At 42.0% G+C, this 27,258-nt stretch overlaps 1 protein-coding gene across 1 annotated transcript in view; it reads left to right on the top strand.

The window, feature by feature from the left end:
• ABHD17C (abhydrolase domain containing 17C, depalmitoylase) overlaps positions 1 to 24,756 on the top strand; it is a 33,415-nt gene extending 8,659 nt beyond the window's left edge. Inside the window, exons 2-3 of the mRNA XM_075858155.1 lie at positions 18,258 to 18,437; positions 23,259 to 24,756. Coding sequence (XP_075714270.1) covers positions 18,258 to 18,437; positions 23,259 to 23,478 — 400 coding nt within the window. The 3' untranslated portion in view covers positions 23,479 to 24,756. The remainder of the gene's footprint in view (positions 1 to 18,257; positions 18,438 to 23,258) is intronic.
• The last annotated feature ends 2,502 nt before the right edge of the window (positions 24,757 to 27,258 follow it).

The following is a 27,258-nucleotide window of genomic DNA, read 5'->3' as shown; positions in this document are numbered from 1 at the left end:
GTTTTAAAAAAAAAAAGAGGTTCGTACTTACCGAGAACTTCCCGGCCGTTGCCTTGGTGACGCGTCCTTGGTGACGCGCCTCTCTTGACATCTGGCCCCACCTCCCTGGATGACGCAGCAGTCCATGTGACCGCTGCAGCCTGTGCTTGGCTTGTGATTGGCTGCAGCTGTCACTTGGACTGAATTGTCATCCCGGGAGGTCAGACTGGAGGAAGAAGCCGGGAGTTATCGGTAAGTCAGAACTTTTTTTTTTTTTTTACACGTTCACGTATATTGGAATCGGAAGTCACTGTCCAGGGTGCTGAACCAGTTTAACTCGTTCAGCACCCTGCACAGTGACTGTCTCCTGCCGGGTTCGGTCAAAACGAGTTTGGCCGAACCCGGTAAAGTTTGGTTCGCTCATGTCTAAGACACTCCGTTCGGATGTTTGTAAATAGAAAAGCACGTGCGACCTTCGTGGTTTTCACGCACCCATTGACTTCAATGGGTGCGTGATGCGCGAAAAACGCACGATTATAGAACATGTCGTGAGTTTTACGCAACGCACTCGCGCTGCGCAAAATTCACGCATCGTCTGCACTGCCCCATAGAGTAATATAGGTGCGTACGACACACGTGAAAAGCACGCGTGTATATTACGCTCGTGTAAATGAGGCCTTAGGAAGACAGCACATGGAATATTGTGTACAGTTTTGGGTACCAGTGCACAAGAAAGACATAGTAGAGCTTGAGTGGGTTCAAAAGCGGGCAACTAAAGTAATAAATGGAATGGGTGGGCAACAGTACCCTGAAAGATGATCAATATTAGGATTATTTAGTTTAGGAAAAAGACGGCTGAGGGGTGACCTAATAACTATGTATAAATATATCGAAGAATAATATAGAACTCTCTAGTGATCTTTTTTATACCCAGGACTGTACCTATAACAAGCGGGCATCCTCTACGTCCAAAGGAAAGAAGGTTTCTACACAAACATAGAAGGGGATTCTTTACTGTAAGAGCAGTAAAACTATGAAACTCTCTGCCAGAGGAAGTTGTTCACTGAAAGACTTCAAAAAGGGACCCTGTATGCTATTGTCTAGTGTAATATTATTACAAGTTATGGCACTGGATTACTGGACATGGGTCATTGATCCAGAGATTTATTCTGATTGCCATATTAGTCGGGAGGGAATCTTTTTCTTGTCCTAGTCTGCTGAGAGCTGAAGAGTGAGTGAGAGCGGGCGCACAGGCTCTCCTCTCTCCAGCGGTGTTACATGCCCCCTAGCCAATTACACGCCTCGTTGTACTGGATGGACTTGGGGCCAGTTTACCTCCGTTCCGCAAGGTTTGTGGAACGGAGGCAAACTTACACCAACAAAGAAAAAAAATACTATTGAAATCCATGGTATTACAAACGGAAGCGATAGTTTCCGTTTGGCTATCTGTTCCTCTGACGGAAAGGTTGAATGGAACAGATGAACGGAGGCCAGTGCTGAAGTGAACTGGCCCTGATGTCTTTTTTTGCAGCCCTACGTTCTGTTACTATGGCAAGGGAGTGAAAACACGTTACATGCAAATTTTGCAAAAGTAGCGATATTTTGCTGAAACATCCTATGATCATGTTCAGCTGACAAAGGTGCTAGGCTTCAATCTGACACGCTTGATCGGGGCAGGTTTTAAGCCTGTAGATGCTCCATCTTTATATTTACATCTGACCTGGTGTCATATATGCTTAATACCATGAAATCCTGAGAATTTTGTCCTTTTTATGATCAGTTCAAAGCTCGGGGTGATACTGCTGCCGTCACTTCTATTGTTCACTAGTACAGTCTTCCATAAGGGCATGACCACACATGGCGGAATTCCTCAGCAACTGTCCGCATCAATGCCGCACAGAATCTGCGTTGCAGATTCTGCAGCGGATCTGCACAAAATGTGCAGAAAATTGATGCGGACTGGCCGCTGCGGACTGCAGGAAAAGTGCTTCTCTTCTCCCTATTCAGTGCAGGATAGAGAGAAGGGACAGCACTTTCCCTAGTGAAAGTCAAAGAAATTCATACTTACCGCCCGTTGTCTTGGTGACGCGTCCCTCTTTCGGCATCCGGCCCGACCTCCCTGGATGACGCACCAGTCCATGTGACCGCTGCAGCCTGTGCTTGGCCTGTGATTGGCTGCAGCCGTCACTTACACTGAAACGTCATCCTGGGAGGCCGGACTGGAGACAGACGCAGGGAGTTCTCGGTAAGTATGAACTTATATATTTTTTAACAGATACATGTATATTGAGATCGGTAGTCACTGTCCCGGGTGCAGAAACCGTTACTGCCGATCGCGTAACTCTTTCAGCACCCTGGACAGTGACTATTTACAGACGTCTCCTAGCAACGCTCCCGTCATTACGGGAGCCCCATTGACTTCCTCAGTCTGGCTGTAGACCTAGAAATACATAGGTCCAGCCAGAATGAAGAAATGTCATGGTAGTAAAAACAATACGCTCCGCAGCACACATAAGATCTGCGGACTTCATTGCGGAATTTTGACTCTCCATTGAAGTCAATGGAGAAATTCCGCCATGAGTCCGCAACCAGTCCGCCACTGCTCCGCAACAGACAGAGCATGCTGCGGACACCAAATTCCGCTCCGCAGCCTATGCTCCGCAGCGGAATTGTACGCATCGTGTAAACGAACACTGCTAAATTAAAGTGAAAGTCAATGGAGAAACGGCTCCGCTGCGGATTAACGCTGCGGAGTGTCCGCAGCGGAATTTAAGTGAAATTCCGCCATGTGTGAACCCGCCCTTATAGTTCACTCTTTTGACTCCCGCTTGTCATAAACTCATGCATTGCACAAAGTTCTTCTTAGCCTATATCTTTTGTACTTGTCCTGCTATTTCTTCCATGGGTCTGGTTAATAATTACTAAAACAAGTCGTATTAGGCGTCGCGCACACGAACGTAGTTTTGCAGCCGTATACTTTCCGCAATTGCGGATAGTATAAAACACATGCTAACGTATGGGCCAATGCATACAACCGTGGCTTCCATGGTCCGTGCATTGACCGGAGCCTGATCCGCAAACAAAATAGGACGTCATTATACGGTCCGCAATTAAAGTCAATGCACATCTTGTGTGTGCACGGTCTGTGATTGCGGACGGCCCTTGAATGATGCTCTGTGGCCCGTGTTGTGATCGCGGACTGAGCACACCGCTATGGCAGGAGGCCTTATGAAGTGTAATATTTGCCCTATATTACTTATTACATTGTATCATGTTGTGGTTCTACAGCGATATAACACTGGCAGCCTGGCACCATGGTTTCTGGTAGTTCTAGTTGCAGGGCAGATAAGGTGAGAGGAGCAGACAAGGCTGTGGGCTCATTTCACCCTCTGTGTTTTAAGAAGCTGCCCGTTTGGGTATGTGCTAATAACATTTCATGGCTTGTTAGTCTCTCGGGTAGCCTGAGGCCCCCTGAAGTCCTAAGAAGCCAAAAGGATGCAGAAGTAGATTTTCTGTAATATTTTTGATGTCTTTGTGTTTTGCGTAGTGATACTAATGATCCAGGTTTTCAGCTCTCACTCTGTCACATATCATTACAGGGAGTTTGCTGCACTTCGGAGTTTTCTTTGTGCTCTGCTTTTAATTTAGGAGCCCCTCTTCCCCTCTTTTTGTGCCTTGTGTCCTAAGATATTTTTCCTTCTTCCCTGTCTGTGTTTTAAGTAATAAATCTTAAGAAGGATGGCGGTACTTAAACACTTCTGTTTAACCCTCAACAAGGAACATTTTCTTTTGTATGTCTTCACTTTTGTGCCTCAGATCTATTGAGATTAACATATTGGTTTCCCATCATTCTAGACATATGTGTAGTGGAGTCCCTGGTGAGGATATGAAAATCTGTTTAGTCCCGTATCACAACCCTGGAAACATGAGATTCTCTTCTTTTACCAACATCTTTGCATGGGGTTCTTGCTAACCCCTGATGTGTACGTTTCTACCTAAAATGTGAAGTGTTTTCCTTGTTTAAACAGGCAGGCATACACATTAATGTCGGCGGTATATGACGACTATTGTATATATGGTGGTGGGTGGAGAAGTGACACTACATACCCAGTCTTCTCTTCCCTCAGAAGGCTTAAAGAGGCTCTGTCACCACATAAGTGCCCTATCTCCTACATAATCTGATTGGCGCTGTAATGTAGATATAACAGTGGTTTTTATTTTGAAAAACGATCATTTTTGAGCAAGTTATGAGCAATTTTAGATTTATGGTAATTTGTTTCTTAATAGACAACTGGGCATGTTTTTACTTTTTACCAACTGGGTGTTGTACAGAGAAGTGTATGAGGCTGACCAATCAGTGACCAATCAGCGTCATACACTTGTCATTGTTCCAGCCTATTGTTATAGTGTGACTGTGCTGTGGATCATGCTGGGCTGGAACAATGAGACGTGTATGACGCTGATTGGTCACTGATTGGTCAGCGTCATACACTTCTCTTCACAACGCCCACTTGCTAAAATGTAAAAAAAAAATGCAGGTTAGGCATTAAGAAACTAATTAGCATAAATCTAAAATTGTTCATAACGTGCTCAAAAATGATCGTTTTTCAAAATAAAACCACTGTTATCTACATTCCAGCGCCGATCAGATTATGTAGGAGATAGGGCACTTATAATCTGGTGACAGAGCCTCTTTAATCCAAGCATGGTTTGGGATTCAAACAGTTTTCTGCCAACTCACAATCGAAGACAGGTATCTGTCGGTTAGTTGATCTGTCGTGTTGTCTGGTGCAGTCGTTGGAAAGTCGTTCATGCCAAACAGATCTGCATCTCCTCAGCAGAAGCCCAGATCACGGTAGAGATCGATTGGTGACTTGTTGTTTTAACACCCCTGGTGCTGTGGCGTAGGATAGGGGGGAAAAAGAAATCGAACCTGTTCTATACTTGTTTCTCTTGTCGCCAGAAATTGGGAAATATCTGCCACTCATAAAGACAGTGAGTTGAAATTGGATCCAGTCAGAATTACTGGCATCTGCAGACACAAATATGTTTATGATCTTCTTGGGTAAATTAAACCAGAAGGGAATAGTTGGGTGTATGGCTTGCACTGGTCTTGGACGGCATCATCTAGTTATGTGCTGGTTTTTGGTTTTTCCTCCTTCTTCCCTTCAGTTGATACTTTTGTCGTTTTTAGCATATTGATAACGTGGCTGTCACTATATAGAACCTTCGTGATATGGAGCCTTTGTATGACCTCTTTGCTGTTTGTTTCCTTTAGTTTTATATGATCCCATGGTGCCATATTTTAGTATGTTGGCATGCTCTGGCTCAGAAGATGTCATAGCATAGAAGACTTCTTGTATCTTTCCAAAGGACATATCTGAGAGGTTCTGTAACTGTTAGGGCTTATAGTATTGTCTGGTGGCCTGAAGCTTTTCACAATTGTACATGAGTAATCCTGGTTGACTTCACCCTGTTATGATGAAATGCATGTTTTTCACTTAAACATGTTGTAATTAATAGTTGGGGTTATTAATTGCGTACGGATACCATTTTTTTTTGTTCCTTGGCTGAAGCGTTCTATTAATGACCTGGCGGACAGTCTTACTCACGAAATATTTTCCTACTGGAGTATATGGTCTTGTGAAAAGCTTGGGTTTGTGCCATGTTCTTGTCTAGGTTTTGTTAAAAAGCATCTGTCTCTAGCCAGCCTATCAAACCTCTTTTGAGGTCATGTGACTGCTTCTGTCAGTCGCGTAGACACCACTACTTGAGTCATCCATTTACTTCTGATAGACTGGCGGGTGTCACTACATTGCCTGGTGATCACTTCATCCGGGATGTATGTGCTCTCTGGCTCAAGAATAACATTTCACAATGAAATTTGCCCACAACACCTCGGTTGTGTGTGGGGGACTGGGTATGGGTGCCAATGACTGTCTTTGGTTACACAAATTCATCTTCGGAAGTTCTGTTTTATAAATAATTCACTTGGTGTAAACACTTATTCATTGCTCTTCCTTTTTTTTGCCATGATTAGTTTTTTTTATGGGGGAAAGTTTTGTTTTTTTTATGTCTTTTTCTAACCAAGAAATAAGCTGGTAAATCTGCGGAGTTAATATTTGTTCTTATTGACCTAAGATTACTGCTTCTTCTCATGGTTTCCAACTTGTTTTACGCGTTTCAAGGAAATTTACAAACTAATTCAATTGAGCTGAACCGCTGCTTTTCAGCGCGGAATCCGCGGCAATACTGAATGTTCTACATACTCTAAAATCCGCGGCACCTCCCTTATTCTGCATGAATGTTTTCCTGAGCGTATAAATGGGGTATTAAATACTACATTCACATGTAAATACAATGTGAGCGGAGTCTGTCAGGAATTAGGCCGTTCAGGATTTTTTTTTTCCCATTGAAAACCAAGAGAAAAGAAACACAGGAAAGTGTGAATGTAGACTTATGTCCGACTCTAACACGTATATTTTGTAGGCATTGTGCCCCACAGGTTTGTGACTTATTAATGTGGAATCTATTTTGTTGACTTCTCCAGTGTGTACAAGTGCTGTAAGACAATGAGTTGTGTAACTTCACTGTCACTCCCTACAACGCCTATAAGACAGCGCCCTGCATTTCATTGCTGGTTTATCCTATTGATTTATGGTATTCCTAAATACGTGTACATGGGATAATGAGTAGCGCCGCTGGATTTGTATCTATCTGGGGCTGAGACTACACGTAGCCTTTTTGCAGCATGGTGGTTTTGTGACTTGCGGTATATAGGAATACATTGTGACGTATGTACACGTTGCTTTCTTGAGATTGTCATGAGGAACAGGCATTCTTGGATTTCAATGTGCTACGGAGATGAGCCACTATCAGAGGTGCCTGGCTATGGCTTGTATGCCGCTCTCCATTGATACACATAAATGTGTGCTGAGGCTCCCCAGTCCTTGGTCATCTGCTCTTCAAGTAGAATAGAATGAATTGGCAGTGGGGGATTATTTTTAGCTAGTTCATTTGTTGCCACCCTGTGAGGCGCAGTGCCAGAGTAGTTCCCCCTCCTCAAACTCCACCTGAATGATGGTGTGCCAACCACATCTGTCCTATGTATTAGGGATGCACGATGCATCGAAACTTCGATACTGTGCATCCCCAAACGGTTCGATACCGTTGTTTCATGTATTTCGATACTAAGCTGCGTGGCCGCACAGCTATGTATAGTAACATGTATGTATAAGAGCGGGGTTGCGGCTGTGTAATACAGCCATTGCACCTCTCCGGAGTCCTGACAAGTGTGCGCGGTCAGGATGATGCGATGCGGCCAGCGCTGCACTAATGAGCGGCGGCACTGAAGACTGAACATGGCGGGCACTGTGCAAAACACCCCCATGTTCTGTCTTCAGTGCCTGCGGTCATTAGTGCAGCGCCGGCCGCATCACCTCATGCTGACCGCACGCGCACTTAATGTCAGGAGCGGGGCAATGGCTGTATTACACAGCCGCAGTCCCGCTCTATAACGGCGGAGATCAGAGAAACCTCTCCTCTCCGCCGCTATTCCCCTGAATACTGCGATCAAAGCTGACAGCAGCTTTTAGGAGTAAATGAGAAGGGGGGATGCCCCTGGATTTCCCTGTGACGCGATCGAGGGCGACACCATATATGGGCAGCGAGCCCAGGGTCTATTGAAGGACCCCAGGGCTGACTTAACATATTTCCTGTTAGGACTTACCCAAGTATGCCCTATCAGTACACAGGCTAATGTACTGTCATATAGATATATGCCAGTACATTAAAGTTTAAAAATAAAGTAAAAACAAAGTAATATTAAATTTAGAAAAAAACACCTCTTTTTTACAATAAACAGTAAAATAAGTCTGAATACATAAAACATACACATATTCAGTATTGGCACGGCCGTAATAACCTGCACAACAATTTTTTGCATCATTTATGATGTGTACGCTGTAAAAAAAATAAAAATAAACTTCTTTCACTTATTAATGTGAGGCACGAGGTGTGATGAATTTAACCTCCATGTGCCTCACATTAATAGTAATTAACCCCATCATGTTCCTATTAACCCATTATGACTGAGAAACATGATGGGGTTAATTACTATTAATGTGAGGCACGTGGAGGTTAAATTCATCATTGCACTTCGCGCCTCACATCAGAAAATGGAAGAACTTTTTTTTTTTTATATTACTGTTGGCAAAGTATCGTTTTAGTATTGAAATCGCAATACTACACAAAGTCCCGGTATCCAAATTCTTGTACCGTGACAGCCCTACTATGTATCTGGGCACCTTAAGGCTGAGTTTCCACGGGACGGATACGCTGTGTAAAAACCATGCAGCGTATCAGACCTGGAACCCGCAGCACACTCCATCTGAAAACCGCACCACGTCATGCGTTTTTCGGACGGAATTTACGAGTGCAGAAAGCAGCGGTAAAAACCGCTCATACGTACGTAGGTCGTTGTTATGGTGACGCGTCCCTCCATTGCAGTCCGGTACGGCCCTCCTTGATGATGCTGCTTACCATGTGACCACCGCTGTAGTCACATGGGATGCAACGTCATCCCAGGAGGCTGGACTGCTGGAAGGAGGAGGGCGTTCTGGGTAAGTATGATCTTTATTATTTTCTGTAGTTGAGATTTTTGCGGCATAATCGCTGCGAATGCCCCGCAAAAGTTTCAACACTTGACTTTCTCTTGCAGGTTTTGCATCCCCATTGAATTCAATGGGGAAAAAGCGCAACAGAAGATCAACAAATCCGCCGCATAAATTGACATGCTGCGGAGTTAAATTCCGCACCACGTGTCAATTTATTAATGTTGATTCTGTGGTTTTTTTTCCGCAGAGTGGGCATGAGGTTTTCTGAAGGACCCCAGGGCTGTCTGAACATATTTCCTGTTAGGTCATACTGAGGTATGCCCTAACAACTGCCTGTGTACAATCTGTACACAGGCTAATGTACTGGCATATACTGTAGATCTATGCCAGTACGTTATAGTTAAAAAATCCCTTTATGGAATAAAAAATAAAGTTAAATGAATGTAATAAAAAGTAAAAAAAATACACATTTCCCAAAACATAAAATAATATAGACATATTTGGTATCGCCCCGACCGTAACAACCTGTACAACAAATGTATAACATATTATTTATGATGATCGTTGTATGGTGTAAAAAGGAAAATAATAAAACTGCTGCGGAACTTCTTTTTTTTTCAGCATTTTCGCCAAAACAAAATTTTATAGAACTTAAACGATAATGTATTTGTACCAAAAAATGGTACCTACATAAAGTACAACTCGTCCCGCAAAAAACAAAGTATCATACGACTACGTCGTACAAAAAAAATAAGAGTTATGAGCGTCGGGACGCAAAGAGGGAAATATAAAAAAAATTGTTCATGTCCTTAAGGGGTTAAAGAAACTGATATCTAACGGATGGGTTATTTTTATTATTGGTGCCAATGGAAAACTTATACAAACAGATTGTAATCCGTTTGCATCCGTAGTTTTCACTCCAATGGGATTTTTAACGGATTGTTTTTTTTATCCTTATTCTGATCTATAAACTGATGGAAGTAACAGATTCTACAAAGCAAGTGTGAACTTAGCCTAACACTAAAATGTAATATCAGAAAATGAAGATAGATGTAAGCTTTTTTTTTTTTTTTTTTATAGCCATATATTGATGCGACCTATAAATCTCATTTATACAGAAAATAGTTTCTCAGTCCGGTCATCTTTAGGTGTTTTGATCTTGTAACCTAATGAAGCTGCCGTGTGCATTGTTAATATGGGGAGCAGACACTGGGGACTAATATCTGTTCTGTAAGTTAATGACCTGACCCAGTTACCATCCGCCCTAGTGATGGCTTTTCTACCGCCTGTTATGTAAGTATTGTTACTGCTCATAAATGATGTGTTGTAAAGCTGTTCTACAGCAGTGATTATTTTTTTTCTATAACATTTTAGATATTTAATAAAAAATGGAAAGGTATATGTTAACGACATTCTGGTTTCCTACCTGTTCAGGTATGTTAACTCCATGAATTATCTGGAATTCTTGATCGTTTACTAGTGAACGTTGGTCTGAGCTCTGTATTTTACTACGATGGTTGCAAGAAAAATTGTTCATAGCAAAATAAAGCCCTGCTGTTCCACAAGCCCCCTCTGATGTCCACGTTACGGTCACAGCAATCGTGACGATAAGATCTTCTCCTTCCAGAGTTCTATGCGGTGCAGATAATCGGATCTACTCATCGGGATCATTTACGTATAACCGTTATCTCTACATTACAACATTCTTGGTGTGGATTGTAGAAATAATCTCTACATCTAAACAAAGCCCTTGTTTTTCTACAGTAGCTCCAACTAAAAGTCACATGTAACGTAAATGTCCTCTTACACGGGCCGTGTTAACAAGCGCCGATCAACAACAGCCCATTGATCGGCGCTCATTACTTCGATCGTTCGTCCCCATACATTTCTATCATGTTGGCATCACGTCTCCCTGTTTACACCGGGAGATGTGATGCCGACAATGATAATTTCTTGCAGCATAAACAATACAATCAGCTAATGAATGAGCGTTCGATCGTTGCCCTGTGAATGCTCGTTTGCCTGATAATTGGCCCATGTAAATGGGGCCTAATTGAGAGAGATTTATCAGAACTGGTGCCAAGGAAAAGTGGAGTATTTTCCATAGCAACCAATTAGAAGGCTGCTTTTATTTTCTTAAGGACCGAAAACAAAGGTGAAATCTAATTGGTTGCTATGGGCAACTACTCCACTTTTTCCATTGCACTAGTTTTGATAAATTTCTCTGGAGTTGTACCCATCTGTCAAGATGTTAGTAACGTGATTCAGCCACCGCTCATATATTGGTCTTCACCCATCCTTCCAAGACTTAGGCCAGGATAACACACGCAGTTTTGATGCAGATTTTGAAAAAAAAAAAAAAAACTGGATCCGTTTTTAGAGCCAAACACAGAGGTGGACACAAGTGAAAAGATGCATCAGTCTTTTCTTTATACCTTTTTCCTTTGGATCCACTTCCACCTTTGGCTCAGCCAATAACTGCATCAAAACTGTATGTGTGATCCCGGCCTTAAGGTTAGGTTCCCACGTAGCGAAAAACGCTTAGTAGTTTCCGCAGCGGAATTCTGTGCGGAAATTCCACAGCATTAAGAAAATCTCATGCCCACATTGCGGGAAAAATTGGAGCGTAAAAGTTAATATATTGACGTTTACAATGTGGTGCGGTTTTTCGGACAGAATGTGCTGGGGGTTCCAGTTCAGATACATAGCACAGCTTTTACGCAGCGTATCCGACCTGTGGGAACCCGGCCTTAAAGTGACAGATCTGTTTTGTTAGGTAGTGGTATTTTTTATGTTTTTCTTTTTTATACGATGCCCATGTATTGTAAATAATTTCATATGCTTTCCAATACAGCAGAAAAAAATAGTGACACATACCAGCCAGACGTGTGCCCAAAGGACATTCTTTGTTATATATTTCATATCTTTTTCAGTATTGGTTGGTTACTGAATGTGTATTTTGTTCACACATGTTCAACTGTCATACTCGTTTTTAACCCTCTGCACTCTGCCTCATTTTATGCAGTCGTTGTATGTAATCCCCTATTCTACAACCTAAACACGCTCTGTTTGCGGTCCTCTCCGCTTCTTTCCTGGTTTAGGTCTTCTAAATTGTACTATTTAGTAATAGACTTGTTTAGAAAGCGGCACGTCATCAAGTAATACCACAACCAGCAATATAGAAATGCCTTATTCTGCATCCATTCAATGCAAATGTTCATAGAAAATCCTCAATATACAGACCTATTTTCTGCATGTGATTTGTAACCACTTGGACCATTTGTTGAGTTCTAAACTGGGGGGGGGGGGGGGAGGGGGGTGTTGTATTTAGCTGATGAAATCTCTGATCCTTTCCTTGTATTTTGAAACCGTTTTTGTTTTCCATGGGGTGGACTGTGGCCCCTCAGGGTATCCTGAGCATTTGGTGATGCGTCCCCTGATTTACAGTAATCATATGGTTGTGGTTAGCTAGCTGGGTCTTTTATATTAGCCAGAAATCTAGAACGTGGCAGATCTTCTATCGTATATATTGGATTGTTCTGAGTCTTTTACAGTTAGTTGTTTTTTCTTTAGATTTCACTACATAATCCACTAAAGTAAAGCTCCGGCATGTCAGAGTTTGAATATACTTTGTGCCCAGGATGTTTATTCTATTAGAACTTTCTGGATTTTCGTTTCAGAACGCAACTGCAACATCTAGATCTTTTCCCCATCATTTTTCCTCATGGAGTTGGGCTGCCCCCCCAATACATATCGGGATCGGCCAACTTTTATCTAATGTGTTTGGCCAGATGTACTTTCTTTTCTTTCCCTCCGTACTATCTTTTAACATAAATTGCAATTCAGTTCTTACCACTCAGACGATGGATGGATAAATACCGTTGTACACGTTGCATGAGGTACAGTATAGCCAGAGCAACTCTCTCGCCGTAATGCGCCCGTCACACTTTGTATCTTGATGTGTTTATTTTTATGTGCTGAAAAGTTTTTAAATATATTTATATTTTTATTAAGCCCTAAACAAAAAAGTGAGAGCCTGATATGCTTTGCCTCGCATTGTATTATGTGCTATATCGCGGTATAGGGTGAGCTGCATTAGGTGGTAATTATTTAAATTCATGTTTTTTTTTCAGTCTAATATAAAACTACATCATAAAGCGCAACTGATATATTATTGAAGCATGTCCCAGAAAAGAGTGCGCATGTTAAATTGTTATATTGATTTAGCAAACAAGGAATTCTGAATCCCATCACAAATTATTTTTTTTCCCCCCTAAAAGTACCGCATAGTTTAGACTTCTAATTCACACCTGCCGTAACGGAATTGCTCATGGAGTATCCAAATGAAGTTATACGCTTTGGTATATATTATTTTTGGCACATAAGGAGAAGCGGTTTACATTCCCTTTTCTCTTCTATTCCATATAAGGTGTATTGTGCCTGCTCACGAAAGAAGGCAGAACGTCAAGCCTACAGAATAAGGCCCCATGCACACGAACATGTTTTTGCGGACCCATTCATTTCTATGGGCCCATGCACACGACCGTAGTTTCCACGGTCCGTGCGTTGCCCAGGAGCCTGGACCGCAAAAAGATAGGACATGTCTTTATTACGAGAGTGTTTTGTGGTCCAGGCTCATAGAAATGAATGCACGCGGCCATGTGCACGGCACGCGGGTGACACTCCGCGGCCGTCCGAGCCGAAAATCACGGACGTGCAAACCACTATGGTCATGTGCATGTGGCCTAAGACTTTATTCTCACCATACATTACAGGTGTTGAGCTTTTGATGGAAAGAAGACGACAGATGGTTGGACAAAGTATTTAATCGGTGTGGTAAGAGCTTTATGTAGGCTGATTGTAATTATTTTTCCCTCCAGTTTAAAGTCAGAGGCCTCTCGTTCAGACTTGAATTAAAATTTATAGGAGCTTTACAGGAGAACCTTCTCGTTTCGTATGGTTCCGTTAGCTACAGGACTGCCCACTCTGCTGGGTCAGTTGCCCACCAGAATATTTAAACCTCTACTGGAAACAGCATGCGTTTTGTAACTAGAATTAGACTTTAAGGCTATGTTCACATCCGCGTCTGAGGCTCTATGCAGCGATATTTTCCCGTCAAAACAGCAGACACCTCGATGGACCCAAAACATGCAGCGAAATCCGATCGGATATTCACACCAAATGCTTTAATTTGGTGCGTATATATACCACCTGATTTACCGCTGCAAAAAATTGCCTTTACTCTCTTATCCTAGCATTGCCGTAACAACGTATCCCTGCTCATCCGCTTCCAGCGCCTTCCTTTGACGTTTTATCACGTGACCCCCTTTAACCCTGAGTGGCTGCAGGGGTCACATGATGAAACGTCATCACGGGGAGCAGGCTGGACACAGAGCAGCCAGAAGATCAGGGATGCCTTGCCTTATAAGTGTGGGGTATTTTTTATTTTATTTTTTTTACCTGCAGAATTTGTTGTCGAATACGCAGCCTAATAGCAGCAATGTTGTGCAAACAATGGCATTTGTTGCAGAATTTGAATGATGGAAACAGCCAAGACCTGTCCTTGATGGTCTCTGTTGGTCCTATTGACTGTAATGGCAGCACACATGCAGGACTGCCGCTCCATTCAAAATTCTCCTCACTGTGACCACTTAATAAGGAGGAACGGGCTCGGGGACCCCTGTTCTAAAGATCGGTGGCCATCCCAGCAGTTGGGCCCCCAACGATCATACATTTATCACCTATCTTGTGGAATGATAAATGTTAATTGAGGGAGAACACCCTTTAGTGTTTGTACCCAGTGGGGTTTGTAATCCAATTTTGAATATCTTTTGCGCACACGCACAATTTATGGCTAATTTCCGTAGAAAGACGGCTAAATAAAGCATGTCTTGGAATGTAAGTGAGATCCATATTTTATCATGTGGTAGGCAAAAACAAGAATAACATACAAACTATGCACATGTTACCTTGGTCAGGTTTAAACCCAGGAACTCCGACCTCCAGGTAGCTGTACTAGACAATGAAAAACCATGCAGAGCACCCGATGTTTACTTGTTGCCATGCCGTTTGGTTACTCCGGTAATTGGGCAAAATCGTGCTGGTCATTGCCACTTCTGATTAGAACATACACGCATCTTGGTCAGCCTTTACATCCCCAGATGGGAAAACACTGGATGCAGATATACATCATGCAAGAAAAGTGTTTGAATTATTGGATGACAACTTGTGGCTTACGGTTTTGGTAAACTCAAAAAACCTTCCTAGAGACTGCTTAGTATGCGCACATTGCAGCGTGAACATAGGGCCAATATAACTTAGTGTTTCTGGATTTAATGTCTGATTTATTGGCTGTTTGTGTTTAATTCCTGTTCTCCCTGTTGGCGATGTTTAGTTTGGTGGTTTTTCTTTTAGTTAGTAGTTGATTTAGGAATGTCTGAAGTGAGGTCATTTGTCTATTTTCCATTCCCTAGAGGCACGTTGGTTAGCTCAACCAGCACTGTTATCAATCCTCTGTTATCGCTTTCTACTTAGCCGTTATTTATCCAGTTGGGAGTCAGCAGACAACTGATCACTCCCAATTTATGAAAAGGTATCAAGTCCACCTATTATGCTTGAGGCCAATGCAGACTGACATTGGCCCTGCTATCTCTGGTATGGGTGGTTCCCATCATGGTTTTCACGCCATTCAAGGTTTTACCTCAACAGAATCTAATGGTTTGCTGTACATTTAAAAGCATGATCTACAACTGCAGGGACATTTAGTTTTCTGACTATGAGATCCCAACTGTAGTTCTTAAGCATGGCCTTCTTTTGGTGCCTATTTTTTTGTTAATAGGAACACACCAAGCAAAACTTATACAGTGTTATTCCTAGTGCAAGGCATAAGGGGGCGGAGCATGACACAGGAATTCAGCATGGTGTTTGAGTCACTGTGTCTTGCTCCACCCCCTAAGGCTCTGCAGTAGGAATAAGTGTATCCGTTTTCACTTGCGTGTTCCTTCAAGTATAATTATGCGCAGTAATTATTTTAGCGGGTGGCCACAACCCTAGGCTATCATCATTTTATACGATTTTAAAGAATGTAAAGCATAAGTTCACCTTCAGTGAAGCTACTCTGTTTCACCAACTTCCCAATATAAAACACAGAATCGCTCCTTTATGTCTTCTAGGTAGATTACAATAATCCAATTGGAAGGCCCTGCAGGTTGTCCGTTAAATATAGTCAGGAAGAGGAAATCCCTGTATGTTTAGTTTTTATTGCCTATAAACTACCAGCAAATATTTAGACTGACTGAATACATGTGAAATAAAATCTCAATCTCTTCAGGATTATAATGACATGTCCGCTGTGTAAATCCTGGTCAGAAGCTTTTGATCTGTGTGTGAGGAAACCATTCTGTATTCTCATTCCTACGTGTCTATTCTCCCCCATGCATTGTGCATGTCTCTGGTAAAGCCACGTACACATTGCGCTTTATTGCTTCTCTAATGAGATACAGAGGAACATTAAATGATAACTGAAAAACATTTCCTGGACCTGTGGCTTTTCAGCTTTCCTTCAACTTATGTAAAAATGTGGATCATCCTACTTGGAGAGTCAAATATGCGAGTCCAAACATGACGTCGTCTCCAATCTGCGGAACACAAAATCTGTAGCTAATTCAGCCTCATTTACAGAAGATTGCCTCATCCGTTATCACAGTGTGTCACAAAAAGCCACTTCTTCCACCTTCCAAGTTTTTTGTGCTCGCCAATCTTCACTGTGACTGTAGCAGCGGCCCCAACCCTATGTGGTTCAGAAGGTCTTACCGTGTAGTTGAAAGGGTTTTCTCTGCTCGTATGATAAAGATAAATGCCCCTGCCATTACCTTTAGTGAGTTCACACCCTATTCAATGTATAAAGGGGAACCATGTTGGTTTGGTGCCCTGTACTGAGCATTCGCTGTAGTTTGACAGTCGCACAATAAGGTTTTGGTGCTTGGCTGTAGCCTAAAGTGTGAGAAATGTGTGTACTATGCATCGCTGAGAATGAAGAAAAGCTGCGCCCAAGATCAATTCTATACACCATCGTTTTACACAATGTTTCATATTTTGGCAGTCCGCCATGTTTCTAAACACTTTATTTGTTTCTATAGAAATCTACATCTTGTTGGGCAGCGTGTTACTGTGTGTAGTGCCCAGCTGCATGCTACCATTGTCCAACAAATCATTATTTATTTTTTTTTTGGCCACCAGAATTCGGGTAACGTTGGTCAGACTCCACTTCCAGTGTTTTGCGTAATTACTACTATAATGATATACCAAGTGATTGTCATTGCCTACATTAAACTCGAATTCTCTCACAAAAAAAAACCTACCGTATTATTACTCGGCAAAGATACTGATTCTGATTGGTCAGCGTCCTACACTTCTCTGCACAACACCCAGTTGTATTTTTTTTGTAACCTTCTCACATGACCAATTACAGTGCAAAATGAATCCAAAATTTGTAGTTTACTATGTGGACTGTTGTGTCTTTAATTATACCAGGTTAAATCTTTTGTAGCAATGTTGCCCATAGCAACCAGTCAAGTAACTATTTTAATTTTTAAACCAGCTTAAAAAAAGCACTGATGGGTTTTTTGTTATTCATGATGGCCAACAAAATACTGTATCTGCAGGTCCCAATTTGTTGCTGTAGTAACAATAACTACTGTTTGTTGCTGCAAAAAGACCTGCTAATAAAGAGTGTCTCATTTTAGCAAATTAATGTTGTTTTTTTTTTTGTATAATTATAAGTTTTTGTTTTTTTTCAAGATCTCTGCTTGTTGTTCATTCAGAACATTCATTGTTTACTTCCGGTGGATAAAATGCGGTCAATGATCACGTGATGGACACACAGGTGCACGGCTCGTTAGTTACAGTATGTGTATCAGAGCTGTGTCTTCTAACGATCCCAGCACCTGTGTGTCCGTCACCTGACCATGGACAGAATGTTATTCACCGGAAGACACTTCATCAAATGCATTGAATACATTGCACTGGACATGGTGTTTTGTAGATGGAAAGGGAAGCCATTGGAGCAAAACAGGTTTTAAACTAATCCGTTTAGGAAACCCAGAGCTGATCAAACGTCTTCTCCCCAGTATGAAGTGTGAAAAAGGTGCTGAAATTGTCCAAGAGGATTTTTCTTTGCCCCGAGTGTCATGTGGTGAACACCTGCAGACATGGCCCTATTCTCTTTCCTGCCTGCCTGACCACTCACTCATTAGTGGGGTTCACGACTACCCACTGTGAAGCTCTGCCCCGGCTGTGACATTCCTTTATCCCAATTATGATATTTGCTGACTAGACAGATGACTTCTGCCATTTACTGTCTGGAGCGAAGACTCGTAGAGCATATTATAGCAGTGTCTGCCTAACTCTATGGCGTGGTATGCATCTGTTCGTTATTCCCTGTGCCATAATTCGTCATGTATATTCTTGTTTTGCTTTTGCCTGCTTGAAAATAATATATTTTTATGTGAAAAATAGAAAATTCCATGTCAAGAATATCGAAAACTAAGTTTTCTGATTTAGGCCTGCTGGTTGCTATGAAATAGCTTTTTATGGCAGAATTTTGCCATCTTAAAAATAGAAATGTATCTGTTGTGCCTAAATGAGCTTCCTTTTCTTCTACAGATATGCAGTCAGCCCTGAGAACATTATCCTCTATGGTCAAAGCATTGGCACTGTCCCTACGGTAGACCTGGCGTCACGTTATGAATGTGCAGCGGTCATTCTACATTCCCCCCTCATGTCGGGGCTGCGGGTTGCTTTTCCGGACACAAGGAAGACTTACTGTTTTGACGCTTTCCCCAGGTAAGACAAATTGCTTACACACAGTACTTTCAACCCCTTCCCGTCGCAGCCATTTTTCTTTTTATTCACTTTTTTGTTTTTTCTTCCTTGCCTTTCAAGAGCCGTAAATTTTCCTCTGTTTTTTTGGGGTTTTACTTTTACGACGTTCATTGTGCAACACAGAGCAGTAGAACGGGGTTTAGGGGACCCCGTTCTAGAGACAGGTGCGGGTGCCAGAGGTGGGACCCGCATCTATCTGACCTTTATGACATATCCTGTGGATATCCAAAGAAGTAGTAGGACAACAGCACACGTCTTCAAATCATCAAAGTGGTTTTATTGCCAAGACATCCACAAACGACAAGCAACGTTTCGACCCATAGTGAGTGAAGGGTCTTTGTCAAGCCTTCACTCACTATGGGTCGAAACGTTGCTTGTCGTTTGTGGATGTCTTGACAATAAAACCACTTTGATGATTTGAAGACGTGTGCTGTTGTCCTACTACTTCTTTGGATATACATCGTGCTGGAGTTGGTTTGCCTGGCTTGACAGCGTGCACCGCACCATACTCGGGACTAGTGCTGCTTCAAAAATCTCCTTTTTTCTGATATCCTGTGGATATGTCATAAATGTCTCTGATGGGAAAACCCCTTTAACAGGCGCAGCGCCGTACATTCAGTAGTGGCTGTGCCTGGTACTGCAGCTGTGTCCCAGTTAGACCCTTACCAACCTAATGATGATCTATCCTAAGGATTGGCCATCAATATCAAAGTCCTGGAAAACCCCTTAAAGTATTCGCAGTAAACAGGTGATATAAATATTTTCTTGATGAAACAAATCCTTTGTTTTAGCAAAAACACGTAAGTCAAGTTTATCAGTTTATCTAGAGCTCTCCATCTTATGGAAAATAAAATTCTCCCTTATATTGTGTTGGTTCCCCTGCCAACTCCTCTTCTTGTGCAATGTCTGTTCGGTATTAGAATACCAAGCACTCTGAATTGGTCATATCATCTTGGCATCATAAATATAATACTTAAGATAATAGACTGCTGAAAAAAACCTGTAATTTCTGAAAATCTGACATTTCAAGGAAAAATGTTTCAGCTGTGGAGGAACTGTCCGCAGACTGTGCTGTTTAAATATTGGCTTCCCCTCTAGTCGGAAGAGTAGTTGGCCAAGGGAATAATTCCAGTATTCGCAAAATGCAAATGTTGTTTAACTGGAGCAAATGAAAAACCAGCGGCAGAAATGTCAGTACCCAAGTAACCGGAGCAGAGGTAAATGTGACCCTGGGTTATGAAACATTCAGTATCTCGCATTCAGTCATTTTAATCAGTCACGTTTTCTGTTTTAAATAATCATTGTATTATGAAAAGTTCGGCAACTATCGAATATACATTGTTTCAATGATTCACTATTTTTAAAATGTTTGCAGTCAGTGAATGGAAGCATTCTTGTTTACATACAGAGGCTGAAAAGCAGTACAGACTTAATACTTCTCATAGGTGAGAGGTGGATACATGTGTATCCAGTCTAGGGAAAGTGTATAAGCCTGGAGTCTAAGCTTTTTGGCTTACAGGGGATTGCTTAGATTTTACAATTCTAGAAAACCCTAATTAGTTGTGAGAAATTTTAGGTATGTATGGGTTTTCCACATACAAATCACAGCGATCCGATCTGTCTGCGGCAGAGTGCCAGATATCAACTGTAGTGGAATCTCAATCACAGATGGTGTCAAATTTAACATTTTAATTAGATCATTTCTAAAAATCGAATACATGACATAGACAAACAAAAAGCTCCCTCAATAACTAAGCAGTGTATACTGTATATTGTATTTTCCAAGGTAGTGAACAACATAAAAACATGGACGTTCTTACCGATTCCGCTGTTCAGTATCTGAACAATAGCAACTGCTGGGTACAAACATCGGCAATGCAGGCAGGAGCTCCTCTCTCTCCCTAGTCCACACTGGCACAATGCCTAACCCTAGTTGTTGAGGGGGTGCACAGGGGCTACCAGTATGGGCTTAATGTACTCAGTCCTCAACGATACAACTAAAGGCTCAATAGCCTGGCTGTAGAGAGAAGGGCAATTATCCCGGCTTGTATGGCCCCCCTCTATTGCATCTCCATACCTAGATCCAGGTGTCTGCAATAAATAAGGAGGAATATCTCGTCACTCAGGTAATTTTCCCAGAGAATTCAGCATGTGTGCAGGCGCATCCCGACATGTACCACAAAACAAATAGATTCCACAGCACTGGACTGCAACTGGGTGCACGCCTCAATCGGACCTGGTCCACGGTCCTCAATATCAGGCAGACAAAAAATGGACAGAGGCAGCACTTTCAAAAAGTATCAGCAATTTATTCACCCATTTGGGTGAGTAAATTGCTGATACTTTTTGGAAGTGCTGCCTCTGTCCATCACGACATGTAGGCATCTTATACACACAAACCCATGTCTGTCTGTGCTGTCCGGCAATTTGCTTATATATGGGCTAATGTGACACAATTCCAATAGGGTGATATGTCAAAAGGTAAGATATTTCTACTACTCAAAACGTCACCCCCCCCCCCCCCACACCATCTCACGAAATCTATACGTGCGTTTTACTTTGGGGTATTAAGACCATGTGATAAGGTGAGCAAAGCCTGCCATCATCATGTACATATTCAAATAAGTAGCGGTTAGATTCCAAATACTGGGCAGTGGGCATCCGAATGGGAATACTGTGAAAAGAGCGAACTAGATAACCCGAGAACTAGTATTGGAAGACCTAGGTAAGGAGGAGAATCATGGGTACTAGTCAAATTCTAACTATCCAGGTAAGGGAGAAGATAAACAGCACCTACATGATACCCTTTATAGGGGAAGAGAAAGAAGACGACATATGGGAGATTATTAAGAGGAAGGAACACTTGGATTTTTATAGTGAAGAGCTGAAGCTCCGTTGTTCATTTAGGCCCAATGGTGCCACTGTCTTCATCCGAAAAATCCATTGTTTCTTTTTGGAGTATCTTTGTTAGTTTTCCCGTCTTCCCAATGGTCTTATCAACTCAATTTCCATAAATTTCACTGAGGACAAACCTCTGGCGTTCCTCATGTATGTGGCAAGAGAATTGTTTCCGTATTTCCGTGCAATATCGCCCAGGTGCTTGGCAATTCTCTGAAGTTTCCGTATAGTTTTCCCATTACATTCCAGGCCGCAGACACACACTCCTTCACCTACAAGTAGTGAAATCCGGTATTGTAACAGATGTCTTGGTAACCGTAATTACAAAGATTTTACCTGTTTGTATGTGTTTTCAAGCGACCGGTGTGCTGCATGTAAAGCAGCTGGTGATCTTCCTATCAAGGCATATGTCTCCTGTCCCTGGGGCCACAAAATGTCTCTGAGCCGATCTATCCTTTAAGCTGCGTCCCTTTCTAAAAGTGATCTGTGAGGAGTTCCCGATTATTCCATAGATATCAGGGGTCTGTGCACAGTATTTCCCAATGCTTCTCCATGATTCTCCTCGCCCCACCAAAGGTTGCAATTAGCTGCATCACCCTGTCCTCATCCTTCCTATAGCTTCTCATTTTCTAGCTGTCCATGATAGGCTGATTTCAAAATTCTGTCTGGGTATCCCCTATCCTGTAATCGTGTGCGTGGATCCTTGACTTGTTTTTTTTATACTCCTCCAATGAGCAGTTACATTTTATATGTAAGTATTGGTCCCGTGGAATTTCCCCCTCAAAGGGGTTGTCCACTACTTGGAAACTGAAGACCTATCCACAGGATAGGTAATCGGTACATGATCTGTGGGGGTCCGTCACCCAGGCGCTGCACCGTTAATCCGCTCCGGACGTACATGCCAGAAGCAGTTGGCTCCTATTTAAGTGTATGGGAGCAGAGCTGCAGTTCGGCAGCACGGCCGCTATGCTATGTACGGCGCCAGCTGCTTCCGGCTCTGTACATAGCATAATGGGCCATAACATCTGGTGGCCGGAGATATCCGAAGCGGCTTAACAGTGCGGGGTCTGGGGGTCTGACTCGCACCGATGATATACTGATGACCTATCCAGTGGACAGGTCATCAGTTTTTCAGTACTGGACAACCCCTTTAAGGATGATTACTGTCCAAGTGTAAGAGGTAGTTAGTAAATGTCGGTTTGTGAAACAGATGTTTCAATTGTCCCTCGAGGGGATCTGGTGATCAGGACATACCAAAAGTGCAAATGTTCTCTTTACATCTCATAGGTAAACATTAACCCTATTTGGTTTTGATTCTGATAACCCACAAATTCTACAAAAGCCTCCTTGGGCCCGATTTATAAAGCAAAAATGTCATCTATGTACCGTGTATATTGGGGCTACCATGAAGGAGCGGTAGCGCTGTGAATTGCCTCAATGATTAGAGTAAGGCATTGTGCAGGGAGAGTGAGAAGAGCTGTGTCTGCATTACCAAGCTTTGGACCCTGCAGTTGATCTATTTGGACACTGAACAGCGGAATCAGTTAGAATGTTTTTTATATTCACTTACTTTAGAAAATATAGAGAGAAACAGCTTGTTTTTTTTTGCTGTACACCCTCGTCTTGAGGGAGCTTTGTTTTGTCTATGTGATCGATTTTATTTATTTTTTTAATTTAAATTTTTCTATTATAAATGATCAAATTAAAGGTTACATTTTATCCTTTCTGACACAATTTCTGTGATTCTGATGTATGGGTTTTCGGACCCCACTAGCAATATGCCATCAATGTCTGCCTTGACAACCCCTTTCAGTTCCGACCTCTTTTAAATGTAAGCTTGTGTATACGTTTTCTCTTAATAATTATTTTGTTTGTTCTTTGCAGCATTGATAAAATTTCCAAGGTTACGTCTCCAGTACTAATAATCCATGGAACAGAAGATGAAGTGATTGATTTCTCCCATGGCCTGGCAATGTACGAGCGATGCCCACGGGCTGTTGAGCCTCTCTGGGTGGAAGGCGCAGGGCACAATGACATAGAGCTGTATGCGCAGTATCTAGAAAGACTAAAGCAGTTCATATCGCATGAGTTACCCAACTCCTGAGAGCTTCCTCCGGTCTTACCTCAGTTACTGTGAACGGCAGAAGCAACGAGTCTGTATAGACATGTCCACTATGGTGCTGGGCAATCGTACCAATGCCCAAACATGCCCACACTGGGGCTGGATTACTCAGATCAAGCATCCAGTGGCACCAGTCTTTTTTTTTTTTTTTCTTCATATGCTGTCGGCTACTGTAACTAGATCTCAGCCTTTTAGAGGACTCCACAAAAAAGGATCTGGAACCTCATTTTCTAGAGCACAGTTTATAGAACTTGTTTACATGACAATATTTTGGAGGACATCGTTATGTTGCCGGTTAATCCCATTAAAACAGCTCTGGGGCAACTGGTTTTCTTTTTCGATCTGATGCAGAATTTTACCTGATAATACATATATTCTACTTCAATGGAGGATCTTTTTTTTAACTGAATCAAGAGGAGTTTTGCTTGTTTGGTAAATCATATAATGTGGTATTGTGATGGGGCATTTCCTTCCAGATCTGTAATTCCCGGTAGGACGTTGATTAATTCAAGTATTTATCCATGGTAAATTATTTCCATTTAACATGTATGACGAGTAAACGGATAGAGTTCATTGATCATTATTTAATACTATCTCGACAAATTCTTACCCCTCCCCCCCCTGCTCACGGGACGTTCGCTTAATCAAAATGTGATGTAAAATTTTTAATGTGAACATTTATTAGTAGAAAACTGTAATTGTCTTATGTTTCTGTTCCCATATTCATGAATACATTCCATATAGGTTCTGTTGTTCCTTTTCAACACTAGTCTTGGCGATCTGTTTATTTCTTGTCCTTATACACTGAGAAATTACGTGCCCGTTTTTTAAACAACTTCAAGGCTTTTCGTTTTTTTTAGCCCTGGATTTGTTTTCTTTTTCTATTAAGTGATTTTTATAAGGATTAATAAGCGGAAATCGAAATAATACAACAAGTTTACTTTTAGTTTGTAGTATTTTTTTTTTCCCTTTTTGACACTGGAAAGGCACAAGCTATACTCTTAAAGTGTAACACTACATGTTTGGGTCTGAATATGTCCCCTTGCTGGAGAGACGCAGACTCGGCTCGGTTCTTTATCCCTGTGGATAAACAGGTGAACGTCCCTTTTCCTTGATCTCTGGCATTAAAGGGATTATAGACCTGAAAAATATACTGTGAGTCTAAGAAATAGTTTTGTTAACAGAATATTCTCTGATTTGTTTCTTGTTGCTCGAGGACTTTACTACAATTGTGTTGGAATAAAGAATGCATGGAAAGGAGATATCAAGTCTGCTGTTTTTATTTCTGTTTAGAGGGAATTTATTGTAAAAAGATAACCTATTTGTTTAAAACGATGTTAAATGTATCTCTTCAGAATTTTTTTAATTTCCATGTCACGGTTTTAAAAAAAAAACAAAAAAAAACTAAATAAATTGTAGAGAACTTTACAGCAGTCATCTCATCACAGGCAGGATTAAGATGAAAGGTAACACCTCTATTATAAAATGAAATTCCTTGACCAAATGGGACCTGGTCACCAATCGTCTCTTGCAATAACTAAATGCCTTATTTTAACATCTAAGATGTGGGATGCTAATTGATGGGGGGGGGGGGGGGGCATGTATTCAAAATACAAGCTTCTCCTGTGGGGTTCCTTGACTGCCAGCCAGGCATGTGCTTCTTAGTGGTTGGCTGTCTTCCTACATTGTGAATGATTTTATAAGTGAAGTGATCTGAAGCTTTAAAGAGGCTTTGTCACCACATTATAAATGCCCTATCTTCTACATAATCTGATCAGCGCTGTAATGTAGATTACAGCAGTATTTTATATTTAGAAAAACTATACATTTTGACGGAGTTATGACCTATTTTAGATTTATGCTAATGACTTTCGTAATGCCAAACTGGGCGTGTTTTTACTTTTTGACCAAGTGGGCGTTGTAAAGAGGAGTGTATGACGCTGACCAATCAGTGACCAATCAGCATCATACACTTCTCACCATTCATTTACTCACACATAGTGATCTTGCGTGATAATGATGTGCAGTCACTTACACTAACGTTACTGAAGTGTCTTGAGAGTTAATAGACATCGCTTCCAGCCAGGTAGTGATGTCTATTCACAATCCCGACACTTCGGTAACGTTTGTGTGGGACTTACAGCACAGCGTGATCTCGATGTGCTGTGTGAGTTAGGGTATGTTCACACGCAGTTGCAAAATATGTCTGAAATTACGGCGCTGTTTTCGCCTGAAAACCGCTCCGGATTTTCAGACGTTTTTTAACAACTCGCATTTTTCGCGGCGTATTTTACGGATGTTGTTGGAGCTGTTCTTCAATGGAGTTAATGAAGAACGGCTCCAAAAACGTCCCAAGAAGTGACATGCACTTTGACGCGGGCCTCTTTTTACGTGCCGTCTTTTGACAGCGACGCTCAAAATTACACCTCGTGGGAACAGAACATCGTAAAATCCCATTGCAAGCAATGGGCAGATGTTTGTAGGAGTAATGGAGCTGTTTTTTCAGGCGTAATTCGAGGCTTAAAACGCCTAAATTACGTCTGAAAACAATGCGTGTGAACATACCCTAAGTGACACACAAAAGTTACCGAAGTGTCAGGATTGTAAATAGACATCGCGTCCTGGCTGGAAGCGATGTCTATTAACTCTCAAGACACTTCAGTAACGTTAATGTGTGTGTATGTGACTGCACATCATGATCTTGCAAGATCACTATGTGCTGTGTAAATGAATGGAGAGAAGTCTGACGCTGATTGGTCAGCGTCATAAACTTCTCTACACCACGCTCAATTGGTCAAAAAGTAAAAACACGACAAGTTGGTCATTAAGAAAGTCATTAGCATAAATCTAAAATAGGTTATAACTCTGTCAAAATTGATCGTTTTTCCAAATAAAAAAACACTGCTGTAATCTATATTACAGCGCCGATCACATCATGTACAATATAGGGCACTTATAATGTAGAGCCTCTTTAAAGGGGTTATCCGGGGACCACAAAAAAAAACACCAATATGTATAAACACATCTCTACACTACTACAACTACTCTGCCTGCACAAAATCAAACTTCTGCAATACTCACCACTTCTCGCCACTCACAAAACTTTTGAGTAGGCGTGACCAGCAGTTTCAGTGCGCTCTGAAACTACAGTTCCCTTCATGCCCTTCTTTTCCTTATATGCCTGTACAGTCACTGATAGGGTATGTTCACATGACAGCGTCCGTAACGGCTGAAATTACGGGGATGTTTTCAGGAGGAAACATCCCCGTAATTTCAGCCGTAACGGCATGTGCAGGCGCTTGAACGCCGCGTCCATTACGGACGTAATTGGCGCTGCTTTTCATTGGAGTCAATGAATAACGGCTCCAATTACGCCCCAAGAAGTGACAGGTCACTTCTTTGACGCGGGCGTCTATTTACGCGCCGTCTTTTGACAGCGGCGCGTAAATATACGCCTTGTGTGAACAGACAAACGTCTGCCCATTGCTTTCAATGGGCAGATGTTTGTCAACGCTATTGAGGCGCATTTTTCGGACGTAATTCGGGGCAAAAACGCCCGAATTAAGTCCGTAATTAGTGTGTGTGAACATACCCATACAGTGCGCATGCGCCGGGAAATGCCAGCCGGAGATAAGACTGAGGAAGAAGGGGGTTGGTCTACTTCCTCTCCGTCATCACAGTGCCAGCCCCTAGCAGTCACTTGCTTTGATGATGCGCCGACTCCACAGAAGAGGGCGACCGCTGTTTGTCACGTGGGTATGT

Source organism: Rhinoderma darwinii, chromosome 3 (genome assembly GCF_050947455.1).
Source record: "Rhinoderma darwinii isolate aRhiDar2 chromosome 3, aRhiDar2.hap1, whole genome shotgun sequence".
NCBI classification, from domain to species: domain Eukaryota; kingdom Metazoa; phylum Chordata; class Amphibia; order Anura; family Rhinodermatidae; genus Rhinoderma; species Rhinoderma darwinii.
Note: the sequence above shows the minus strand (reverse complement) of the source record. Positions and strands in the feature narration are given on the sequence as shown.